Below are 22,839 nucleotides of genomic sequence, written 5' to 3' on the forward strand. Positions count from 1 at the left end.
AAGTTTGTCAAGATTTGTAAAGCTGGAAACAAGGATCTGAAGTTGGGAGAAACAGCTGAGTTGGTAAGACATATTGAGGATAGAAGGATTTATGGGTATATTAGAGATTCTTAAAGGAAGGGGCTAGGGGAAGAGTGAAAAGATACCCAAGGCAAAGCCTTAGAGCATCTCAACATTTATGGGATAATCAAAAGAAAATCAGAAGAAATAATAGGAGGATACTCTGAAAACTCAGGAGAGACAAGGTCTCAAAGCCAAACGGGGAAAAGAAAAAGAATGAGTTCAATAGTGCCGAATGCTAGGCAGAGGTTAAGTCAGATGAAGGCTGAAACCAGGACATTGAGTTTGGTAATTAAGAGATTACTGGTGATCTTCAGGAAAACCTGAGTAGGGTAATGTGGGTAGAAGCCAAAATAAAGGGTTGCTAAGAGGATCAGAGTTGAGGAAACAGAGGATAGCCTTTTCCTCATTCTACCCTTATTGAGAACCTACTGTGTGCCAAGTACTGTGGATGTAATTCTAACAAAACATGCTGGTTCTCAACACATCTTATGATCGGAGTCAAACAGGGTTCTCCTAAGTACTCATCCAGTCTTGGTGACTCAGAAGACACTTCATGAAAGAAGTGACTTCGAGGCTGAAGCCAGTTCACTAGGCTAAGTTGACGCAGGGTGTTTCAGAGAAGGCTTCTTTGTGCAAAGGAGAAGATGGATCACTTGGGGTAATTGTTAAGGAGCAGAAGCAAACTCTGAAGGGGGCAACTACCTGGTAATGAGGTCGAAGATTTTAAAAGATGAAGACCAGGAGGGAGATAGGGCAGTAGCCTGACCAGAAAGAAGGATGAGGGGAGGTTCTTCATACCTCCGAAAGGACTATGGAAACTCACTGGTAAGACAGTGAGTCTCTACCATTCAATATTCACGATGATTATGTAGATCAGCAAATATGTTTGCTTCTCTCTCTTCCTTTAACAATAACTTAGTTTGACTAAACTCTGTCTCACAAGACTCAAAAAGAACAAAACACAACAGCAAAAGATGGGTAAAGCTGTAAACCTGTTTGGCTTCTCTAAGGTTTATATAATAAATTAAATGGTACAATTAGGTCTAAAACCACATCCAGATCCCAAATGAAATGAAACTTTTTTTCCCCTTAAGTCCCAAAGAGTTGAATGACTAATTTTAAGATACTCAAATGGATAAGGTGTTGACTCACTTCTGAAGACTGAGGATTTCCCCAGTTTCTGCTGCAACTCAGTATGACTAATGAAACTAAAAGAAATCAGTCTGGGGTTACCTGATTTTGCCTGTTTCAAAACACTGCCTCGGCAGAACGCAAGCTGCCTCCAACTCCTGCTGCTGAGGTCCCTGAAGCCATGTTCAGATGAGATCATCTCAGGAACCAACAGCAGTGGCTTTCAGGCAGTGAATGGTGCCGCCTGGGGACGTATCTTTAGTAAGCAAGATTGCAACAGAGCAGGCAGTTTACCCAGGGCAGTGCTGACTCATGCCAGGCAAAACTCGTATTTCCAAACAACTCAGCCAGAGCCAACCGCAATCAACTGCAACCTAGACGAGGCGCCCCACTGATTTTGTTAAATAGAATGCTGATTACTGGGGACAGGTAAACCTCATTCCCCTACTGCTGGTCAATCCGCAGCCTCCGGAGCCCTTACCTGGAAAGCTCCAGTGATCCCTTTTTGAAATTTCACCTGAGAGCAGCTGGGGCTCAGGGACAGCAAGATGACCAGAAGTAGCAGGTTCACAGCTCTGAAGATTTCCCCCAAGACGATGATAAAGAAATCACTTTGCATTTGCAAATTAAAACACATAAGTCAGAGGATGTGGAGAACTTGCTCAGTCATCTCAGCATGGTTCGATTATTAGGGTGAATTTCTGTCCCTGCTGTCCAGGGTTCATTGCTCTTTTTCCCCACGAGGTCTTTTCTGACCTCTCTACTTCCTTAGACAACTCAAGTTCTCTAAGACAAATACTGGGGGATTTTTGTTTCATCAGCTGCCGTATTTTCTATGCTAAAGCTAAATTACCTACCATCATATCTACTAGATGCTTAAGGAATATAGGAGTCTGTGAAAAATGCATTAACACTTGCTTTTAAAAGAAAAAAAATCCCTGAATTTATGCTGATTCTCATTTATTGGCCAGCTTATTAAAAAATCAATTCTAGAATAACTGGCTCATCAGCAGCAATTAATTATCACTGAATTTACCCTGACAGGCTAGAATTGGCATGGGTGCTACACAAAGAAAACACAAGATTAAGTCTTTGCTTTCTATGAGGTTTGTGTTTTTTTTTTAAAGGGAATGAGTTTTCATTTGACAAAAAAATAAAGTTCATAAAGTTCCTTCTGTTCCCTAATCAGAATTCCCCATGGTCAGTAGCTAATTCTTAGCATGCGCATTCAAGGCCACCATAACTAGCCTCATCCGTCTTTCAAGGTAGGTCTCAAACAGCGCGAACTCTGGATGTAGCTGCCAATCCACTGGTCATTCAATAAATGCTATTAGGTCAATTAAAATACATGTAAACGGTCATAATTTTGGTTTAAAAAATGATGCTACTTAATTTTATTCCTTCTCAAGGGGCTAGTTTAAAAAAAAAATGTATTTACCCAACTCACTTAATTCCCCGTAACTATATTATTCCAGTAGGATAGCCACAGTGAGCTTCTATAAGGTTTTATTAGGTTGGTGCAAAAGTCATCGCGGTTTAGAAGGCTAAAAATAATTGCAAAAACCGCGATGACTTTTGCACCAACCCAAGAGATTCCCTCTTTTGTTTCTCCCCTTCAGTGTTTTCCTTTTCAGAAAAATAGCTGTTTGAAGTTTTTCTGCAGTGTATATTAATTAGCCCTTTTTGAATGATAAAAGCATCTTTACAGCAGTTGACAACCATTATCTCATGGACCACACTTTTAAAAATATTGCTGTAGTTGATGATAAGTCACAACTATTCTGACATGGAGCAGCTCTCAAGACACACACAGTGCAGACAAATATGGAGCTTCTTTCGGAAAAAAGCACAGTGTTGTTAGAAGCGTCTGACTCATTGTATCAGTAAACTTTAAATAAGGAAAAGAAAATCCGGAGGGTACTGCGCCCAGGAAATACATGTAAATTATATGAAGAGCAACATAAGGGCCAGAAACATTAGAACTTCCTAATTCTGCTAAGAGAAACACAAGTTAGCAGGGGAGGAGAGCTAGTACAGATTATCATTTCCTTGTTTGGGATTCTGTACAGTTCCGATCAGTTTCCCCAGAATATAACCACCCTAGTTCCTTCTTTTAGACTGGAAAAGCTGAGGATTGCATATTTAGAGCTTTTAAAAGATGCTAAATTTGAATTAATGGTTTTAGGCACTTGAGGTTTTACAGGGTTATATGAAAATTATAAGAATATAAGGCTATATGAGAAAATTTTAAAATAATTGTGGCTTTGTGTTTAAGTTCTTTCAGTACGTTATCTTAAAACTCAGACAAGTAATTTACCACCCAAAGCTATATAGGTTTACTTTTTAAGGGTGGTCACATCAGATATCTTATAGGTTTGTGTATAAGAGTTATGTGTGTATAGGTATATATATATATATATATATATATATATATATATATATATATATATATATATATAAAATTTGCACACACCTATACCCATTGTTTTACTTGAACAGAAATATGTAATGCCATTAACAGCCCATGTTTGTTTGGGGGGGGTTTTTGTACTATGTCTTAACATTATAAAACAGTAAGCAGGTATTTTCATTTCAAAGAGAAATAAAAATATTTCTCAGGATTCTGTAGTCTTCCAAATTTACAGAAAATTACCAAATAGTAAGAAAAAGATAAAAGAGGATAGACACGCCAGGAAGGGAACTGCAGTGGGAGCAAACCAAAGAGGTATTTTTAGCTTTATCAGTATGTGAATTTATTTTAACAAGTATATATCCAAATATTACCTGGGAGTTTAAAATTCAGTTATAGTTTAAAATGTTTTACCATTTATCGACTACTTTTATCTTTTCCCCTTCCCACTTTCTCCTCTCAACACCTACCTAATTTCCCATTCCCAACATCCTAAATAATACTGTACCTTCTTTTTAACAAAATTAATCTTACCTACGTCCACATCCTTTTCCTGACTGGTGAATTGATAAACCCAAATTTCCAGGCAGCAGTGGCTGTCTTACCATGTTAAGAATTGGGGACATTGCCAAATTCTAATCTTTGGTGTTCTCGGATTTTATAACGTTTTTCTTAAAAAACAAACAAACAAACAAACAAAAACTAGGGTACCTCCTCTTCAAAGTGGAGAATATGCATGTCAGCCAAACATCTATCACCTAATAAAACAGAACTTAAACATGAAAAATGAAGTAAATTTTAGGATACTTGAGAATCAGCTCTAGAGGCACTTCAGAATCAGCAGGGGTGCTGACTGGAAAGATCATTCCTCTTCCCAGTCCCAGACACTGAATTAGCAGAAGTGGAGGGGGCCCCAGAGTCAGAATTTTTAACAAGCATTCCCCTCTCCCAAGTGATTCTGATGCAGACAGGCCTTAGATCATATTTTGAGAAACATGTCATAGCTATGTCCCTGAAGCACTATTCCCAGTAAAATGCAGTTTTGTTCAAAGACCACCAAACTGAACAGTAGTCTCACTGCGCAGGTTTTAGACTTTTGTCTCCTCACCCACAATAACTGCCAAGAACATAATTGAACAGAATTTATTTTGTCGATTGGACCATTATTTTCTTCAAGTCTCCAGAGACAATGATCCTAACTACTCTTAAGGATGTTAGCTGTCACCCAGCCGTGTTATACTGAGATAGTTTCATACCTGGGATGCAGTACAAGGGGCTTAATGGAATTTTTACAGCTGTGAAAATTAAAGTTCATTTGACTCAACAGAAGAACAGTCAAATAAAACCGAGGAGAAAACCTCCCCAAAGATACAGGTTAAACGTAGAGGCTTTTGACTTCCTAATAAGGCAGTTTTGCCCAGAAATTCAAACCATGGGATGTTGCGTAGCTCATATGTCTTGAGAGTACCCAAACGCCAACTTATCACCCCAGCATCAGCCAACGCAGGCTTACTGTAACATTTGGAAGCACAAACCTGCTGTATAAAATGGCCTCTCCTGGGAGACAAAGGCTGTCGCCATGGCAGGGATCATTCCATCCTGGGGCCAGAAGGACCAGGCAATCCCTTTAATCTTTAACGAGCCACTTTCATGTTCAGATACAGGAACTGGCACTGCACGAGGCACAACCCACTTCATAGCACTTTGCTGCAAAACAACCCCTGAGCTGTGTGAGGGCACACGAACCAAGTGTGTCCCTGCGGGGACAGTTACCAGAATCTGTTCTGTAATGTAATTGTGGGTACTTTATTATCGACTGTGGTATAATACTTCATAGTTCAGAAAGGTATCCGATATCAAGGGGATAGCAACGGCCTACCTCAGGCACAATGAAAATACGAGGCTCCTAAATGTCATGAATCGAAAACATAACAAGCCTGCAAGAAAAGGAAAAATCCAAAGCTGACAGGACACCATCTGAGGACCTGATGACAAGCTCAGGAGAAAGGAAGTCAGTGACATGACCAAATGGCTATCTTGGGCAGCTCACTTTAGACACCTGGCAATGGAAATCTTGGAAGCATTTGATGGGTGTAATTTTTCTATACAAACTTATTTCATTTTTTCCCCCCTGAGCTGCTAATACAGAAAAAGGGCAGGCAAAGGCCCTTGTCATCAAACTCCATCACGTAAATAACCCCAATAACGTTGACCAGTAAGCTCCTGTCCTACCCCCCAGTTATCACCCTGTCAGAAGAAAGATTCCGTACTTTGACTTTGAAGATTTCCTGAATTCATCGTTCTTCTTTACTGTATACCTCTGGATTCTTCTCCTCCCCAAATACATACATTCCCCTCTCTTTTTCTCTCCCTCTCTCTCTCTCTCCCCCAATTCCTCATCCCATACTCACGTCCTGCCCCAATAAGTCAAACTTCCTAAATTTTCACTCCGGTGTTCACCAAAAATGCCACCAGATTAAGTTACCTTCATTCAGGACCTCAAGTCTAGGAGTCCTTTGTTGACATGTGTTTCATCTTGACAGGTGACGTCTCGCCAAGTATATAAGATTACCTGTTCACCTACACTTAATCTTCAAACTGGCTTCTGTAGGCTATTGAAATAAAAGGATAAGACCACACAGCTTGAATGTCCCATCAAGGTAATCAAAGTAATGGAAGAGGGAGAGAAGACAGAAGGAGAGATTTCAAAATGAAGACTGAAATGTGCATTTCAGCAGCACTTAAGAAAACACTCCATCTGACTAAGCAGCTGATGAGTAGACAAATACCCAAAGGGCTGTACATTCTCTAAAGATTACTGTGCTCATAGTTCTTGCTTCCCTCAAGGTTCTACAAGAGATCACATCAAAAATCAGACTTGCATTATTTGTAATAAAATGGATAGAAAGATACTAACATCCAGAATTCTACTGATTTACTTGCAAATAAAGGTACAACCTTATTTCAACCCAAACTCCTGAAACAGGAATAAAATATATTTTGTTCAGATCTTTCAAAGCTATTTCTCTCATCCCTTTTATAAGAAAACAAAAAAAAGGTTAGCGAAAGGAACCCAAAGCTCTGTCCCAGGCATTAAGTGCTAAAAAAAAAAAAAAAAAAACCACAGAAAAAAACAATGTCCACTGGGGGAAGAAAAAGCACTACAAAACAGCAGGTGGGGAATGAATACACGAATACACACACACATACACACACACACACACACCACATAAACATAGAGAAAAAGAATATAAAACATATATATAGTTAAAAAGTCTAGAACCATTTAATAGTAGTTACTTCTGGTAGGGATGGGGGTTTACATTCTGTTCATAAGATGTAGCAATTGCATTCCACGGCATTTAACCCAGAAAAATTAAAGCTTGTACCCACACAAAAATATGTACACAAATGTTACTAACAGCTTTATCTGTTAGCCAAAAATTGGAAATAAACAAAATGCCCTTCAATAGGTGAGTGGTTAAAAAAACTGTGGTACATCCGTACCATGGAATACTCCTAAGCGATAAAGAGGAATGGACTATTGTTAACACAACGACTTGAGTGGAGGGCACCAAGCTAAGTGAAAAATGCCCATTTCAGAAAGTCACATTCTGTTATGATTCCACTTCCATGTAATTTCAGAAGCGACAAAATGATAGACATAGAGAACATATCACTCGTTGCCAAGCATTAGGGATGATGGAGGAGAGCGGCTGCGCCATGACTGTCAAAATGCAATTATTCATTTAACTGTCCAACCACTATGGGGAACTAAGGAAAGTGAAAAGTCTATATAAAGCAAAGCACATTTCATATTATTTTGCAGTACCTACTATGGCAGGAAAAAAAAAAAAAAAAAGATTCTTGTTGGCTCAACCATCCTAAATCCATTTCAGGCATTACCTGTGCCCTATCCTTCCAGGTATTTTTACCTGAGCTCCTCCCAAGCCAGGAGCAATGAGCCAGAAAGCAGCAGAAGTAACCCATGTAGAATGAACCCTCACTGCAATTCCGGCTCAGCATTCAGCCAAAAGTGTCTTGCTTGAAATCAAAAGCATCTGAAAATTGCACCAATTAGACAAATTGTGAAAGATGTGGTACCAGATAAGGCACTTCACACGTGACAAGCTTCTTATTGCGGTTTTTCATACAAGTCTCAGGAGCAGTCTCCAAAATGTGAGAGAGGTTAGTGGAAAAATTAAAATGATGCTTCCTCTGTGATTCTCCTGGCCCGTCCTCACAGGGCCTCACACATACCCAAAGCAGCCCAAATAACAAAGTTTTAACTTTCTATATGATCAGGTTTTCTTACTGAAAGTGATCTATCACCATTTATTCCACTATCACTTACAACATGAGGCTCCATGAAGCACCGACATTTATGTATCTTATACAGAAATCAATTTATTGAGAAGGCCTACTGACAAACAGCAAGACACTCAAAAAAAAAAAAAAGAAAAAGAAAAGAAAACCACCAATCAATTTTCCTCTAACCCAATACTTCAGCTGTTCAGCCAAATGTGCTTTTAAGGGTGACTGGTTTATATACCCAATACAATTATATTTCAGAATTAGGAATAAACTATAAAACAATCCTTCAGTGCTAACAGAACTAAAACTAGTCAAACAAGTAACAAGTACTGCTAGTATCATGTTTAAATCACATTCCACCCAAGGAGGCCCATGTATAAAAGGATAACGATAAGCCCACATTACATGAAATAGTACCTATTTCTAAAGACCGACTCTGAAAAGTAATCGTAATAGATGAACTGATGGAGTGTGAAGAAGCTGCAGCCTGGGGGTTGAGAGCTCAGCCTTTACAGCCAGACTGCTTGGGTTCAAACACTGTGTTAATTTCTCTGGGCAGCATTTCTGTTTCATCTGTGAACACAAATAATAGCACCTACAACTCAGAGGACTGTTGGGAAGATGAAATGAGTTCATACAGTAAAGTCCCTGGCACATAGTAAGCACACAATATAAGTGCTGATAACTTTTATACAGGGAAAGAAAATATGACACACAGATGAGTATCACACAGCAAAAGAAACGCCAGTCTTTTGATCAGTCTTACACAAAAATTCTCTCATATTTGTAGGCAAGAAAAAGCCTTTCCCCAAACTCCTACCAAAGAATGCATACACTTTCACTCAGAAAAAAGTGTCATCTTATACAATGGAATGAGTAAAATAAAACCTGCTGAGCATACTTGGCAACATACAATTTCAATAGGAAAGGGGACTGTTTTATAAAGACAATTTTATAAAACCCTTCACCAAAGGAAATGTTCAAAGTAATTCAAAGAAAATTCAAGACTTCGCATAGCAGGCAGAATGACTTTCAAAAACACCTGTATCCTCACTCATGTTCCCCACCCTTCTTTTCTAATCAAGGTTATAATAACCAAAGTCCTCTGCAGGCTGGCGCACAGCCTGACAACATGCTACGTATCCTACTGAATAGTCAGTAATGAGCGAAAGAAGGCACAGTCAACGGTCCCCTAAAATCCCCCACCCCTACCCTGCCCCAGTTAGAAAAATGGGGTTTGTTCTAGAGGTGCTTTAAGAAAAAAGACCTGACATGAATAACCTAAACACATACAACACCTTTCTCCCTTTCTAGATTGTGACGCAATCTAGGGAACAATCATCTGACATTTTGAAATCAGAAACATAAATTGTTTCCGAAAGTGTTAAACAATGCTTGTCCAACAGCCCCAATATAGCTAGTAATTTAGACAGCTGTGCTAGGAGCCACAGAAGTTGCATTTTTCCAACTAGTACTGCTTCTGAACAATTGAAACTTTCTCCAGCACAAAGTCCAGACAGACACAGGGAGCCGTGTTCCTTGCAAACACTTTCATTAATTGTTTAACCACTAAAATAATAGCTCCGATAATCTATTAAGTTTCACATTTCATCCAATTAAACCAGGACACAAAGCATGCATGGAGAGATTTTTCTCCCCTGCTCCTTCCTAATCAATACTCATTTTGACATTTTGGCCACACAAACTAATAATGCTTGTTCCTAGACTACTTATAAATGGTTTCTAAAAAGCAACACAAACTGAAGTGCCCAAAGAAACTGCACACCCCCCAAATTGTATTCCCTGTCTCCCACCTTTAAGCATCTTTGTACACTGTGAGTAAAGTTACAGGCAAAGAAGTTTAGTTAAAAGAGGTAAATATCTCTCCTGATACAGGCACCAAATGCAAGCTCTATCAATTCTTAAATATATCACTTACAACAGGAGGCCCCATGAGGCACCAACATCTATATATCTTATGTATAAGTGAATTTATTGAGAAGACCTACTGACAAACAGAAAGACACTGAAAAGAGAAAAGAAAAACCACCAATAAATTCTTCTCTAACCCAATGCTTTAGCTGTTTAGCCAAATGTGCTTTTAAGAGTGACTGGTTTATACACACAATTACATTTTAGAATTAAGAATAAACTATAAAAGAATCCTTCAGTGCTAATAAAACTAAAACTAGTCTACAAGTAACAACTACTGCTAATATCATTTTTAAAACACATTCCACCCAAGGAGGCCCATGTATAAAAGGATAATTTTAAGCCCACATTATATGAAATGGAACTATTTCTAAAGATAAGTGTCCCTCACCCAATCCCCAGATATTAAAATTGTGGTTGTGATCTAGCAAATCGCCAAGTGATAAACTTCTCTTTCCAAGTAGGAATAGGAGTTCTCACTTGGTTGCTTCAGTTACAGGCAGCAGGGAAGAAAATGATCCAAGACCTCCGATATCGAGTTCCTAACACATCCTTAGAACCACCTAGAACAATGCCAGTCAAAGTGTGCAGTGGCAGACCCTCCATGGAGGCCCATGTCAAGATATACAAGCAAAAAAACATCACAGTAAGTGTGAAGCAACTTGTATAGCACTTCGACATTGCTATGACATCTAAGCCCATTTTTCTGGCAACTTATTTTTCTTGCACTTAATAAAAATATTAGTTGGCAACAGACTGAAAAGCTTTACAAAGCCGGTCCTTCACCACAAATAGCTTGAGAAGCACTAATTTTTCACATTATTAAGTGCCAATTCAGTTATGTGTCGTTCTGAAATTACCAAAACACACTTGCCCTCACTATTCTATAGTTTCTGGTTTGAAAGTAATTTGAGAAACCAATCTAACAGCAAGAGTACCAAATCAGACCTAACTGTTTGTCTGCAAGAGCCAACTAACTAGCTGAAGACCCTGGGTGACTCTGGGTATCTTCTCTCCTCTGCAAAATAAAGGCAGTCCACTAATATCAGCGTTTCTCAACATTATTATTATTATTTTAAATGTGTGGTTCTTTCTTACAGTAATACTTTCTCCAAGTATGGTCTGTAGATAAGCTACATCAGAATCCCCAGCTTCATTCCCAAATACTGATTCTATAGGCCTGGGCTAAGAAACAGGAATCTATTTTTATAAGCACCCAGGAGATTCTGACACACACTAAAATTTGAGATCCACTGTAGTAATATATAACATTACTAATGCCTTTAGGAATATAAAAGGTCACAATTTGTATGTAATCCCTGATAAAAAAAAAAATATTTTAGGTAAAAAATAAAATATTTTAAAATAAGTAATTAAAACAGAAAGCATATTTTAATATGCCTATATTTATAATATACAACAAATTTCAACTTCTCCTTATTTTAAAAAATACTGTTTAGTTGCAAAGATCAAACCTATATATTAAAATACACATAAACATCTAACTACATGCTATGGCATCAAAAACTGCTTTTCTGACATGATATTCAGAACTCCTGCATTTTGTATCAAAGAAAACACATGGCTTATTTTTGTTTGTTGTTTCTAAAAAGAGGAGACAAGGAGACAAGACTACTATTTGCAAGTGTTTCCACAAATAACAGTGCAGGTGTGGATAGCCTGTATCTCAAAGAAAAACTAAATTAGATGTAACTGTCACCATCTTTTCATTTTTAATATTAGTTTTGGTTGTACAAGAGACATGTCGATGTGCTGTATGAAAATTTTTATCAAATAAATAAAATTTAGGAATCTGATGAAGATCATCTGAAAGTAAGGTGGCAGGACTATCATTTTTATTGTGCCCCATTAATCAGCTTGCTCACCGTCACCATTCATCCAGCTGCTGGTCTGCAACTATGTCAACAGTCCAGAAAGTCAGGAAACGCTGGGCTCGCCCAATGGGCATGGGCGTCATGATTCAGTCACCTGGACGCCTGGGTCCAACCACGTGGTGAGGGTGCTAGGGAATGTGGAGTGCCCAGTTGGTTCTCTGGGGATATTCTAGCATGTGCCTCCCCTCCTGCTCCGTAGTCAACACTGCTAAGGTAAACCTCAGCTCTGCCGTAGAATGATTGTGCAAACGCTTCCATCAGTACCTGGTAAAATAACCAAAAAGAGCACCTGAATCTGCCCAAAAGGTGGAAAACAGAGGCAGACAAATGTGAGAGACCCTGAAGGACTAAGAACTTTCCACTGTGGACTGGGCAATCCTGGTCCCTGTGGTTATTCCTTCCCACCCTATGCCCCCTGAACAAAATCTTAGCCCTTGTTCCTCTTCACTTCCACAAAATCCAAATTGCTCAAACAATGACTGCTCATCTGCAAAAACAATTCCCAAACAAGTCCTCCCTCTTACAGAACCATCCTGAAGAATTCCTCAAACTGGCTGAACTTCAGCTGACCCACTCATGCTAAAGCCCTAGAAATCATTCCGCCCTCTTTCCCCAAATTAGAACGCGCCTTTTGTCTAGCATTTTCGAATAAAGACTATGCTCTAGTGAATCTTCCTCCACGCCATGTAAAATAATAATTTAGCCTGGTATAATTAACTGGCTATGGACCCACTGACTCAAGACCTAGTTAAAGGCTGGGAGTAGATAGAGGCTTGGTTATTTCTCAAGCAGACATCTTAATCATTATGAAAGTAAAAAAATACGGTTAGATTCGAAGAAAATGCTGTCGGAACAACACACTTCCATGTATATTTTAGGATAAAATACATTGATTCATCTGCGGTAAGTCTGTGTGCATGTGAAAGATTTTCCAAAGCAAAGGAAGAGTAAAACACAAGCGGAGGATGGGGTGGGAGAGGAGGACTTTCCATTTACTCAAAGAAAGCTTTTTTCCCCCAAGTCTTTTAACATAATCCAGCAGTTGCAAATAAACAATGGTGCTGATTACTAACGAATTACATTTAACCACTCAGAGGCCAGCAGAGCCCCAGTTGGCCAAACTTCCTGTAAGTTTCAGGATGACTAGGCAGCATTTCTTTAAAAAGGATCAAGACAGTTAAAATCTTTCAGCAAATCACTCTGGCTCCAAGTAGTTCATATGGGGCTGAGCTTCCCCTACTCTTAGAACTGGTCTGGTGGAAACAAATGGCTCTCCCAGGGAGCCCTGACCACTCCACAGCCCAGAGATAATGAAATTATATTTTTATAGGCAATTCTAGCAAAGGCATATGAACATTAAACTGAGATATAGGCTTAACCTGCAGCATTGGAGAGGAGCACATTTTAAAAGTCAAGAACACTTGCTCAACTTAAGTTTTTTAAAAGTTCAAATTCAGCGCCGGAGTGGTAGCTGCTGATAAAGGCTGCCGAGAGCAAGAAAGTTTTGCTGTATCTTTTTGTAGGAGAAGACAATGAAGAAATTACCAGACCAAGGTCACTTCCCATTTAAAAAAAAAAAAGTTAGCAGCCTCAAGAGAGATAAAAATCTGTGTAGGTCATAACTCCATGAAATCAGCAGCCTGGTGAGAATCTCTCCAAGAATCCTGTAGGAAATTAAGTACGGATTAGAGAAATTAAATATACAGTCTCATTGAGAGCAGCTTCTGTTTCTTCTGAAGACTACAGCCCTTTCCGTAAAACGTATCATACAAAAATTATGAGGTGAATTTGCCAGGCACCACAGCCTTTCCACTTTCACATCAGATCTGCAAATGCTATGATCTAAAAAGAACAGAGCAGGGATTTGGGGGAGGGAATCAAATAACACAGCTTCTCTGAGAAAACCCACTCCATTCTCTGGTCTTTGCAAAAGTTCACGTGCTCATATAACTGTTATATACCTAGGCGTTCCCAAAAATTACATACATTTCCTCAATAGAGCTGTAGGAAAAAATATAATTACAGGGTAAAGGCCAAACACGGTCTCTTCTGAATGCTTAAACAGCCAATTATGTGTCTTACTACATTAATTCTATAGAGAGAAAGAGACGATTACAGGAAAGTTGAGTAAGACATCTTAAAAAAATACACCCTGGGGCCTACGTCCATTCAACTGACAGTAAAATCACCCCTCAAAGAAACAGTTTTATGCAACATCTAGTATTTTAATTTCCCAGCTACCAACAAAAATATATAAGGAGCAGAAATTTAACTATGTCAACAGCTCAATGAACAAAACTTTAATTGTATTACACACTAGTCAGACATCTGAGGAACAATACAAAGTCCCTTAAGGGTAGAAGTTCTTTAGAACATAAATGATTTCCAATCAATACAACAGAAATTAGTCTGGGCAAAAAACAGATTCATGGTTTACATGGAAAAATTCAACCAACATAATTCAATATAAAAAATACATAGTTTAAGAAACAAACCTTTGAAATACCGTGTTTCCCTGAAAAGCAGCTAAGTCTTTTTTCAGCGAAACACAGTAGCTTAAATTACTGAGTGATTTACATATGCTGTTCCATTAATAGGTCCTTTACGCAGCATTGTACTAATCAGCTTTTTTTTTAACATCCTGCCCACAAAAGAGCCTATTCATTTAGCTGGGAGACAGGTGTTAGCAACCAGCAACCTTTTAGCCTCCAGTTCCAGGGGCCTGGCTGGCCTTTGATACCGTGTTTCCCCGAAAATAAGACCTAGCTGGACCATCAGCTCTAATGCATCTTTTGGAGCAAATATTAATATAAGACCTGGTCTTATTTTACTATAATATAAGACCGGGTCTTTATAATAAATAGAATAGAATAGAATAGAATAGAATAGAATAGAATAGAATAGAATAGAATAGAATAGAATAGAATAGAATAGAATACAGGGTCTTGTATTAATTTTTGCTCCAAAAGACGCATTAGAGCTGATTGTCCAGCTACGTCTTATTTTCGGATACAGGGTAATTGTGGCATGATTGGCAAGTAGAAAGGAAGGGCAATCTGAAAGAGGGGAAAGGAGGCGAGAGAGGGGAAAGAAACAAGAGACCAAAAGGGACAAAAGAAGATGAGGAAATAAATGGATGTTGGGTGCTACCTAATGGGGCCACCCTCAAAGCCTCCTAGCCTAATCTGAGCTCCCAGGCTACCACCCAGACATATAAGGCAGAATTTGGATAGTGTCATTATTGATTTATTCCCGCAGACAGTAACTGGATATATGCCTACAGGCCACACCTTCTAAAAAAATGTTTTAAGTGTCCTCTGACTCATTCTTCTTACCTATATTCTCTAGTTCTTAACTTTAGTCCTCACTCTTTCATATGTCTTCTAAAAGAGCTGACTGAGTAGATATTTCTAGAAGGAGCTAGAGAGAAATCCAGATTTAGAAAGACATCTTAAGCCTATGGAATAAAAATCCTGTAAGAAAGCGGGAGAAGAGAACATTCACTGAGTTGCCTGCAATGTACAAAGAACATATTTTCTCGCTTTTAATCCACACAGCAATCCTCCCAGGTATTATTTTCACCTTGCAGATGAAGAAAACGAAGCTCACAGAGGGTAAGTAATGTATCTATAAAGGAGCACGGCCAGGAGATGCAGGAACTGGGATTCAAAACCACAGCAGTCTGTTTCCTAAATTGTTAGGCTTTTCCCCAAGTTTAATCCCTTAACTATTTAGTGTCCCCGTTCTGTTTTAACTCAGATGGTTTTGTATTTCACCAATTGGCCTTCCTTCCATGAATTCAGCAAAGTACCTGTGACTAAATTTTATTGACTATTAAGCATCTATTATTTTCAATAAGCGCTTCTGCTATGTAGAAATAAAACATCTGGCATGTTGTCTTTATTTTTAAATCCTATATACAGGGAATTCCCAGGGCATTTCTCCTATCCAACACTGATTGACATACCTTTCAGACTTCCAGTTGTTTCTACATTATCTTTATTTGTCCATTCAGGAAATGAAGCTACTGTCACCAACCCTCCCTCATGACTGTTGATAGATAATACAGCAGAGGGGGCCTCTCTGTAAAGTAATTTACATAAAAGTTATAAAAGCTCTTTGTTATCTGTCATGACTAGGAAATGGGCTATTCTAGCAAACCAAATAAATCACACATCCTGAATAACATGATACTTTTAAAGGGACTACCAATTTATAAAGAATTTCAAAGCAATACTACAGTGGCTCCCAAACCTGCTACAAATCAGAATCACCTCGGGAGGTTTTTGGCCATTGATGCCAGAGAGGTTTTTAAAATGTAGACTCCGGTCTTCTCATACCCACCCAATCACAGTCTCCAGGAGGTTGGACTGGGAAATCTGTATTTTCAAGGAACCCCTCGGTTGACTCTGCTGCAAACTGCTAGGTGCCGAATCTTTCAAGGAGCACAGGCGTTTTGGAACTCCTTGCAGTAAAACCTGCTAGAAAAGCTAAAGCTGCACTAAATACAATGTGACCTTCTTTTGATGATTCAGGAGGCTTCACGCTCTCCCAATGCCTCCATTTCACCACTACACTGGCAAAACCAGAAAGTAAGGAAAGGTGAAGAAGATTTTTTAAATTGGTAGAAATCTGGAAAAACCAGCTTTTGCTTTTCTACCAGATTCAAAGAGCTGGTTTTCCCCCAGAAGAAATGCAGATTGTTATGCTGGCTTTGAAACAGAAAAATGTTTAACAGCATACAGTAGGATTCTCGTAATTAACTGCTTAGCTCCAATTCAGAACATAAATGAGCAGGCCCAAATGCATGAAAAATGTGGAATATTCGAACTGAAAAAAAAGAAAGAGAAACTTCATGACAGTCTTAATGAAGGGAAAGGAGGATAATAGGTTTTAAATTAAGAATGGCATTACAGAATTAGATAAAACCACTGTCCTTTCCATGGCAACGGCTGAAACCTAGAAATGGGGAGAGCTGCGGTCTTTCAACACTTAAGGCTGAGGGTCCCTACCTACCTGGGATGGCTTTCGTGTGAGAAATAATACGATGTCCTATTAAGAGCCCACTGGTTTTAGGATTTTAAAACTCTATGAATAACAAAGTCAAAACTAGAAAGTGACCACACCATTTCCCTATTCAAGAAGTGGGAGTTTGTGTGTTTGGATAAAAGAAGATTGTTCTTAACAATTGCCAACGCTTTATTCCATAAACACAAGTAACCACTACCAATAACCAGCAACCAAACAAACATAATCAGCAACCATTACCAAACCAGTAGTCATTACCAAACTATAATACTGATAAAGTAGCATGTTTGCTCCTGAAATTGCTTTGAGACTTCACCAACAGCAATTTAAACTATTAAACTCTAAATTATATCTTAGCTCTGTATCACGGGGGTTATGAGATTCCAAGGTGCAAAGGTTAAATCTTTCCTCCCAAAACATAAACACTATGGCTGGTACAAGTTTTATTTACGTCTCTAATTTACCACTAAACAATAAAAGTCCTATCATAAGGATAAAAAAAATCAAGGCAGAATTAGTTCTCCGAACACTCCTCAGGTTTACATAGGTGTTTTCAGAAAGTCCTAGACACAACTCGCTCACCGATGGGTGTGGCTATATTAAACTTCACAATGAACATGTAGTTAGGGAGAAAATTGTGCCCCTTTTTGTTAGTTTGTTTTGTCTTCTTAAATGCTGATAACTGAAAATGCCTTTTCCATTGGTATTTTAAGAGCCCTTAAAGAGACATTCCTATTATACAGTGCTAAGCAGAGTTATATTAACTGGCTTGGCTGTGAGAAAGTTTGAAAACAAATTAATTTCTAAGCATTCTGGGAAGGGCTCTCTCTCTTTTTGTGCATATTATTTTAGCAGCTGGTTAAATTAAGTCAATTTAGAGAACTGACAACCTTTGATTCTAATGTGAACAGTCAGGATAACAGCTGTCTACCTGGTCCATACAATATGGAAGTTTTTAGTTTGGAAGCAATGCTGTTTGCTCCTGAAATTCACATCCACAGAACTATATTATACTTTCATGGAACTTTGCTTTAAGTGGCACTATGCACGCAGAGTTCATTTCTAGCTCTTAACAGAACTGTACTTAATTCTCAGTATTCTTGACTTTTTAAAGGCTGTGCTAAAATGAGAATATGTTCTATCTTACCGTTAAAATCTAATTACATATGCTTTAGAATATTCTAACATGCCCTTTGGATCCTGTAAATGTGAATTTTGACATAATAACTGCTAATAAAATTATACTGACACTGTAGAAAAAGACAAAAATAAAGTTTTTAGTGAGTTCATCTTCATAATTAGATACAGACATTAAAAAGGGGGTGTCCTAGGTTACACGGGAATTTTCTTCAAACACAATCAAGTCATTAGTTAGCCCTGCCACATCAATCTGCAATTGTTATACACAATTTTCAAACACTTTCAAACTTAAGAAAATAACAACTCTAAACAAACTGAAATTTTTTAACTTTACTCTGACGTCCAGAATGATTAGGAAATTTTCCATAAAGTTTCAGAAACCCACACCATCATCTATTTCCGTGAACGTGAAAGAGAATACAATCAGGAAAAAAAGGCTATATTAAGTTGTCTAACCTGAAATCCCCTGAACAGAGGTATCATTGCCAGCTCCCAATCCTATAACTCTGTATGCAGACTCCGCCCAGCACCACGTCCCCTGCCTACTCCTATTCCTAGAAAAAATGGTTCAATAAATGGCCACATTTCAGTAACTTGAACTGTCACTGGGAAAACCACAGGGCTCCCCCAAACAGTTATTAGCAACAGGGGTGACAGGAAGTAGTCTGTCCTCCAAACCACCTGTAAAACGGATGCATATGGTACTTACTGCTTTCTTAGAAGGCCACGCGCAACCTGGGATGTTTGTTCATCATGTCACTGGCCTTTAGCTAGAGTGCAAAGTGACATTTGTGGGGAAAGCCCTATTTCCAAGCTAACAACATGCCTTCCTGCGGTAGACTGGGAGGAGCATGGTACACACTTCCTTGATTACACAAGTAGATTTTTCCCCCTAGAACCAATGACAGACCAACAAAAAGTGAAAATGCGCTGTGGTTTTCACCTTCTGCCAGCCTGAAATCAAGCTCTGGGCAGACATGCCTGCGCAGCCCTGGCTCCCCTGGTCTAGCCATACTTCCCCATGCCTGGTCAAATGTCTCATGGGCAGCCAGCTGAAGAGAGGCCCCACTTCCCTCCTCTCCGTCTGAGCCATTGGTGATCTCACACAAACCACCTCAAACGAAGAGAGGACAACTCTCCAAAGAGGGAACAGTAGACCCTGGGGGAAAGAACCACCTTCCACACTTCTCCATCAAGCTTCCAAACTACAGCCGCCTCCCTCTTCCAAGAAGCCCGCAGAACTCTTCCACTGGGAAGCAGGGACTTTAAAGGGGGAACCAGGCCGCCGCGTACCTGACTCAGTTTACTCTGTCGGAAAGCAGCATCTTTCCACCACAAGCTAACTGGACCTGCCGGTCCGTAAGGCGTTTGGAGATACTTGAGGCTACACGGCTCCTGTTACTGCCCCTACAGGGGAAATGCCATCTTTGAAAGGACTTCTAATGGGACAGGTGAGGGCTACCTTGACTGTGGAGACTTCCTGCGAAGCAGGGGCTTCCCCCTTCCCATGTAGGGCAAGGAGAGTCCCAGGCCGCGCCCCGCAGAGGAGGGACCCCCAGACCACAACCTGACGAGACCCGAGGCCGAGCAGCGCCCCCACCCCGGCCACCCCCTGGACCCAACCCCAGGCCTGGTGCCCCGCGGATGGCAGCGCCGCCGCCGCCTCCTCACCTGCCGCGGCCGCCTGCCCGGCCCGCACCTGGGAGCGGTGGGGAGGGGCCGGATCCGGGCCGCCGACGCCTGAGGCAGGGGGCTCGGGACTCAGCCGCGGCGGCGTCTCTGGGGCTGAGGGGCACTGGGGGGCGGTCGCGACATCCTCGCGGGCTGCCCCAGGAAGTTGGCCCCCCCATCCATCTCCAGCCGGCCGGCCCGGCCGCTCCCGCCCCCCACGTGGCCCCGCCCCCACGCGGCCCCGCCCCCTCCCGGGAGCGCGCCTCCGCGCCCGCCGCGCCCGAACCACCATAGAGAGGGGCGAGGCGCGCGGCGGGCTACTACGCGGCCTCCGCGCGCGCCCCCTGGCGGAGCAGAGATTGCCGGAGGCGGGGCGGGCGGAGCCTGAGCCTGGGCGAGGTGTCAGTTCCCGGGTATCAGTGCGTCCGCATCTCCTCGTTGCCTTGGTCACCCAGCTCTGCGCGAGGAGCTGAAGGGTCCAGGTCTGGGTCTCAGCTGGGCCGTGGTCCAGCTTGGTGACCTTGAGCGAGTCCCTTAATATCTCTGCACTTGGTTCATAATACGGTAAAAGTTTGAAAGTTGCTTCACCTTCAGATCTCATTGCTCCTTACAATGCCATAAGCAGGTGATGATGCTTCCCCAAATTACCATGGAGGAAACGCAGGCCCATCAAGGTTCACTAGCCTATTCAAGGTCCCATAGCTGGGAGGTATTAGAAGCCAGATATGTAGGGCACTGTCAAACAAAAAACATAACTTCCGTAGCTGAAAGCCTTCCTAAAAGAAAGGGTTTATTGGACCATAAAGGACCAGGCACCCGTAAAGGACTGGGCGTGAAGTCTCAATTACCAGTAGCAGTGCTAAGTGGAAAAGGCAACATGTCCCACTGTCCTGGAGTTGACCAGCTTTTTTTATACATCAAGTAGGGAGAAGAAAAATGTAAGTTATTTTGAAAGAATTTACATTGGCTACAGATAAGGGGGGCTGGGATAAGATGAAGAGGCAATTCTATGATGAGAGCACAGTCTGTAAGGAAGAAATACTACTTTTGATTGGTTACAGGGAATAATCCTGAAAGTTCATGCAAATGCAAGATGCGATGGCCCATTTAGTAGTCGGCTAGAAGACGCCAGAATGTTGATTCAAAGCTCTAATATACATTCAGGAATGTGAGCAGTCTGTCACCTGGCCCCCAGCTATTAACAGGCTAACTGCTCTCTCTCCTGCTCTCCAGCCCACTGTAATTTCATTTAAAACCTCTAAGAAGTTTTGTCAACATCAAAACCCATGCTTGTCCCACTCACTCTGTAGCATCTCTCGCCTCTAGCAGTTCCCGATCTAAACCCCCAGGAAGATGAGGAAACTGCTCTGAAGGTCCTGGTGGAATGAAATGGCTGTGCTGAGCCTGCCCCGGCCATTCATGAGCTCTGTACCTTCGAGCAGGGTACTTAACCTTTCTGAACTCCAGAATTCCTCACCGCTGAAAGGCAGGTTGGTATGAGGATTTAAATAAGCTAATGCACACAGAAGGCTTAGTAACCTATAAAGCACCAGGATTGAATGGGGAATCATTAGCCAGTGGGAGCTAAGAAAATGCCTAATCATGAAAATAATATAAATTTGAATCCTTCTTACTGGTGTCTATTGACACTTAATTTTCTTATGCTTTAGGTTTCTCTGGAGATCTCGCCGAGTTCTTCTGAGCAATGGTTGTTTTTGTTTTGTTTTGTTTGGGGGGTGTTGCATTTTAAAATAAGAAATATCACAAGGAAAAGTGAAGTAAAAACATGTATACATGCAGGCTGTCACTTGACAAGTATTTCCAATCTTCCCAACAACCCAGCAAACTGCGTAATATTATACCCATTTTATTAATGAAGATCTGCAGATTAAGTAATTTACCCAAAGCCACACAATTAGAAAAAGGCAGAGCTGCAATTTGAAACTGGGTCTTTTCCACCACCAGGAAGGCATGGAAAAACTGGCCTTCTACAGACGTCCCACACCTGAAATAACAGTGCCTTTTTCCTACCTGCTATGCTGGTAACTTTCCTTGATGCGATTCTCTGCCCTCTCTGCGTCTCTCCAGGGCTTTATTTTCCCACATGAAGGTATTTATTGTCTACTCTTTTTTCCCTCTCCGGTTCCTTTTCTCTTGAGATGTCAGGACCTCTCTTATTTCTGAAATGGATTTGTGACCTGTGATTAAGACACAGCATTCTCCACCTGATCTCTCCATGTTAATTATAGTCATAGAAAGTTAATAGGTCCAAAATGAGGATGGGGTGGGACCCAGAGATGTCTTTTTGTAAACTTAAGTTTATAAACTGAGTGTTCAGTTCCAAAAGGGAGTGTGCTTAATCCACTGATGAACCCAATAATTGGAGTGTGGATTCATGACATCCTGTGGAAATCGTTTTTTGGGGCCCTCTGGTCCATATTACAGCTAAAAATATTGGAAAGCTGCTAAATAATGTGCACTGAAGCCAGGAGGTCTCGGAGCCGCTTTTATCCACATGCAACTTTTCTCCCCTTTAGCATTATCACCATCACTATTTTTCATCTTTATCATGCCCTTCCACAGAGGTACTCAATAATGTACCCATTGTGCAAGTAATCTGAAATCCTTTTCGGCGAGCAATTGTATTTAGTAGTAATAAAACACTAATTTGTCTACCAAGTGACATATTTATAGGAGCTGTTTACTTTGACATATTTTTATTATTTCTACTCATTTGCTAAGTACTTTCCAATACATATTTATGAAGCTCACGCCTTTCCCCAAACAGTAGTGAAAAAGTAAATCATATTATTTCTTGTATTAGTAGCAGCATGGCTTGTTAAGTCCTAGTGCCTGATTTTTGTTAGTTCTGACAAGAGTCGGAAGAATTAATGGTGACTGAGCACCTACTATGTGCCAGACTCTCTGTGAAAGGCACTTTACATAAATTACCTGTTTAATTCCCCTGACACATATATTGTACCAAGAAGGAAGATACGATTCCCCTGCAACATAGATTTTACTAAGGAGACAAAGACATTACTTTGTCCAAGCAATTCTGCCATAAAGGGCCCAGCAGAGTTTTAAACCTAGATCTTTTTTTTATTCCAAAATTCTGAATCATCATTCCGTTCCACCAGTCCCCTCTTGACTTTTCTGGACCTAATAAAGTCTGTAAAATATAAAGTATTCCTTTCTGAGAGATTCTATAGGTTACCCCAGAATGGAATAGTTAGAGGTGAACAGACACAGGAT

The 22,839-nt window shown here is 40.4% G+C and overlaps 1 protein-coding gene across 3 annotated transcripts in view; it reads right to left on the reverse strand.

Annotated features, from left to right (window-relative positions):
- The window catches only part of RFFL (ring finger and FYVE like domain containing E3 ubiquitin protein ligase), a 62,730-nt gene extending 42,925 nt beyond the window's left edge, over nucleotides 1-19,805 (reverse strand). Inside the window, exon 1 of one of the 3 annotated variants that reach the window (XM_019732607.2) lies at nucleotides 19,585-19,805. Coding sequence is in view for 1 of the 3 variants with exons in the window: in XM_019732604.2 (XP_019588163.1) it covers nucleotides 1,297-1,393 (97 nt within the window). In the remaining 2 variants the exon portion in view is untranslated. Of the gene's footprint in view, nucleotides 1-1,296; nucleotides 1,486-18,622; nucleotides 19,155-19,584 lie in introns of those variants that run through there. The other 2 variants (XM_019732606.2, XM_019732604.2) reach the window with 2 other exon arrangements.
- Nucleotides 19,806-22,839: the final 3,034 nt, after the last annotated feature.

The sequence above is a fragment of the Rhinolophus sinicus genome, linkage group LG15 (genome assembly GCF_036562045.2).
Source record: "Rhinolophus sinicus isolate RSC01 linkage group LG15, ASM3656204v1, whole genome shotgun sequence".
Classification (NCBI taxonomy): Eukaryota; Metazoa; Chordata; class Mammalia; order Chiroptera; family Rhinolophidae; genus Rhinolophus; species Rhinolophus sinicus.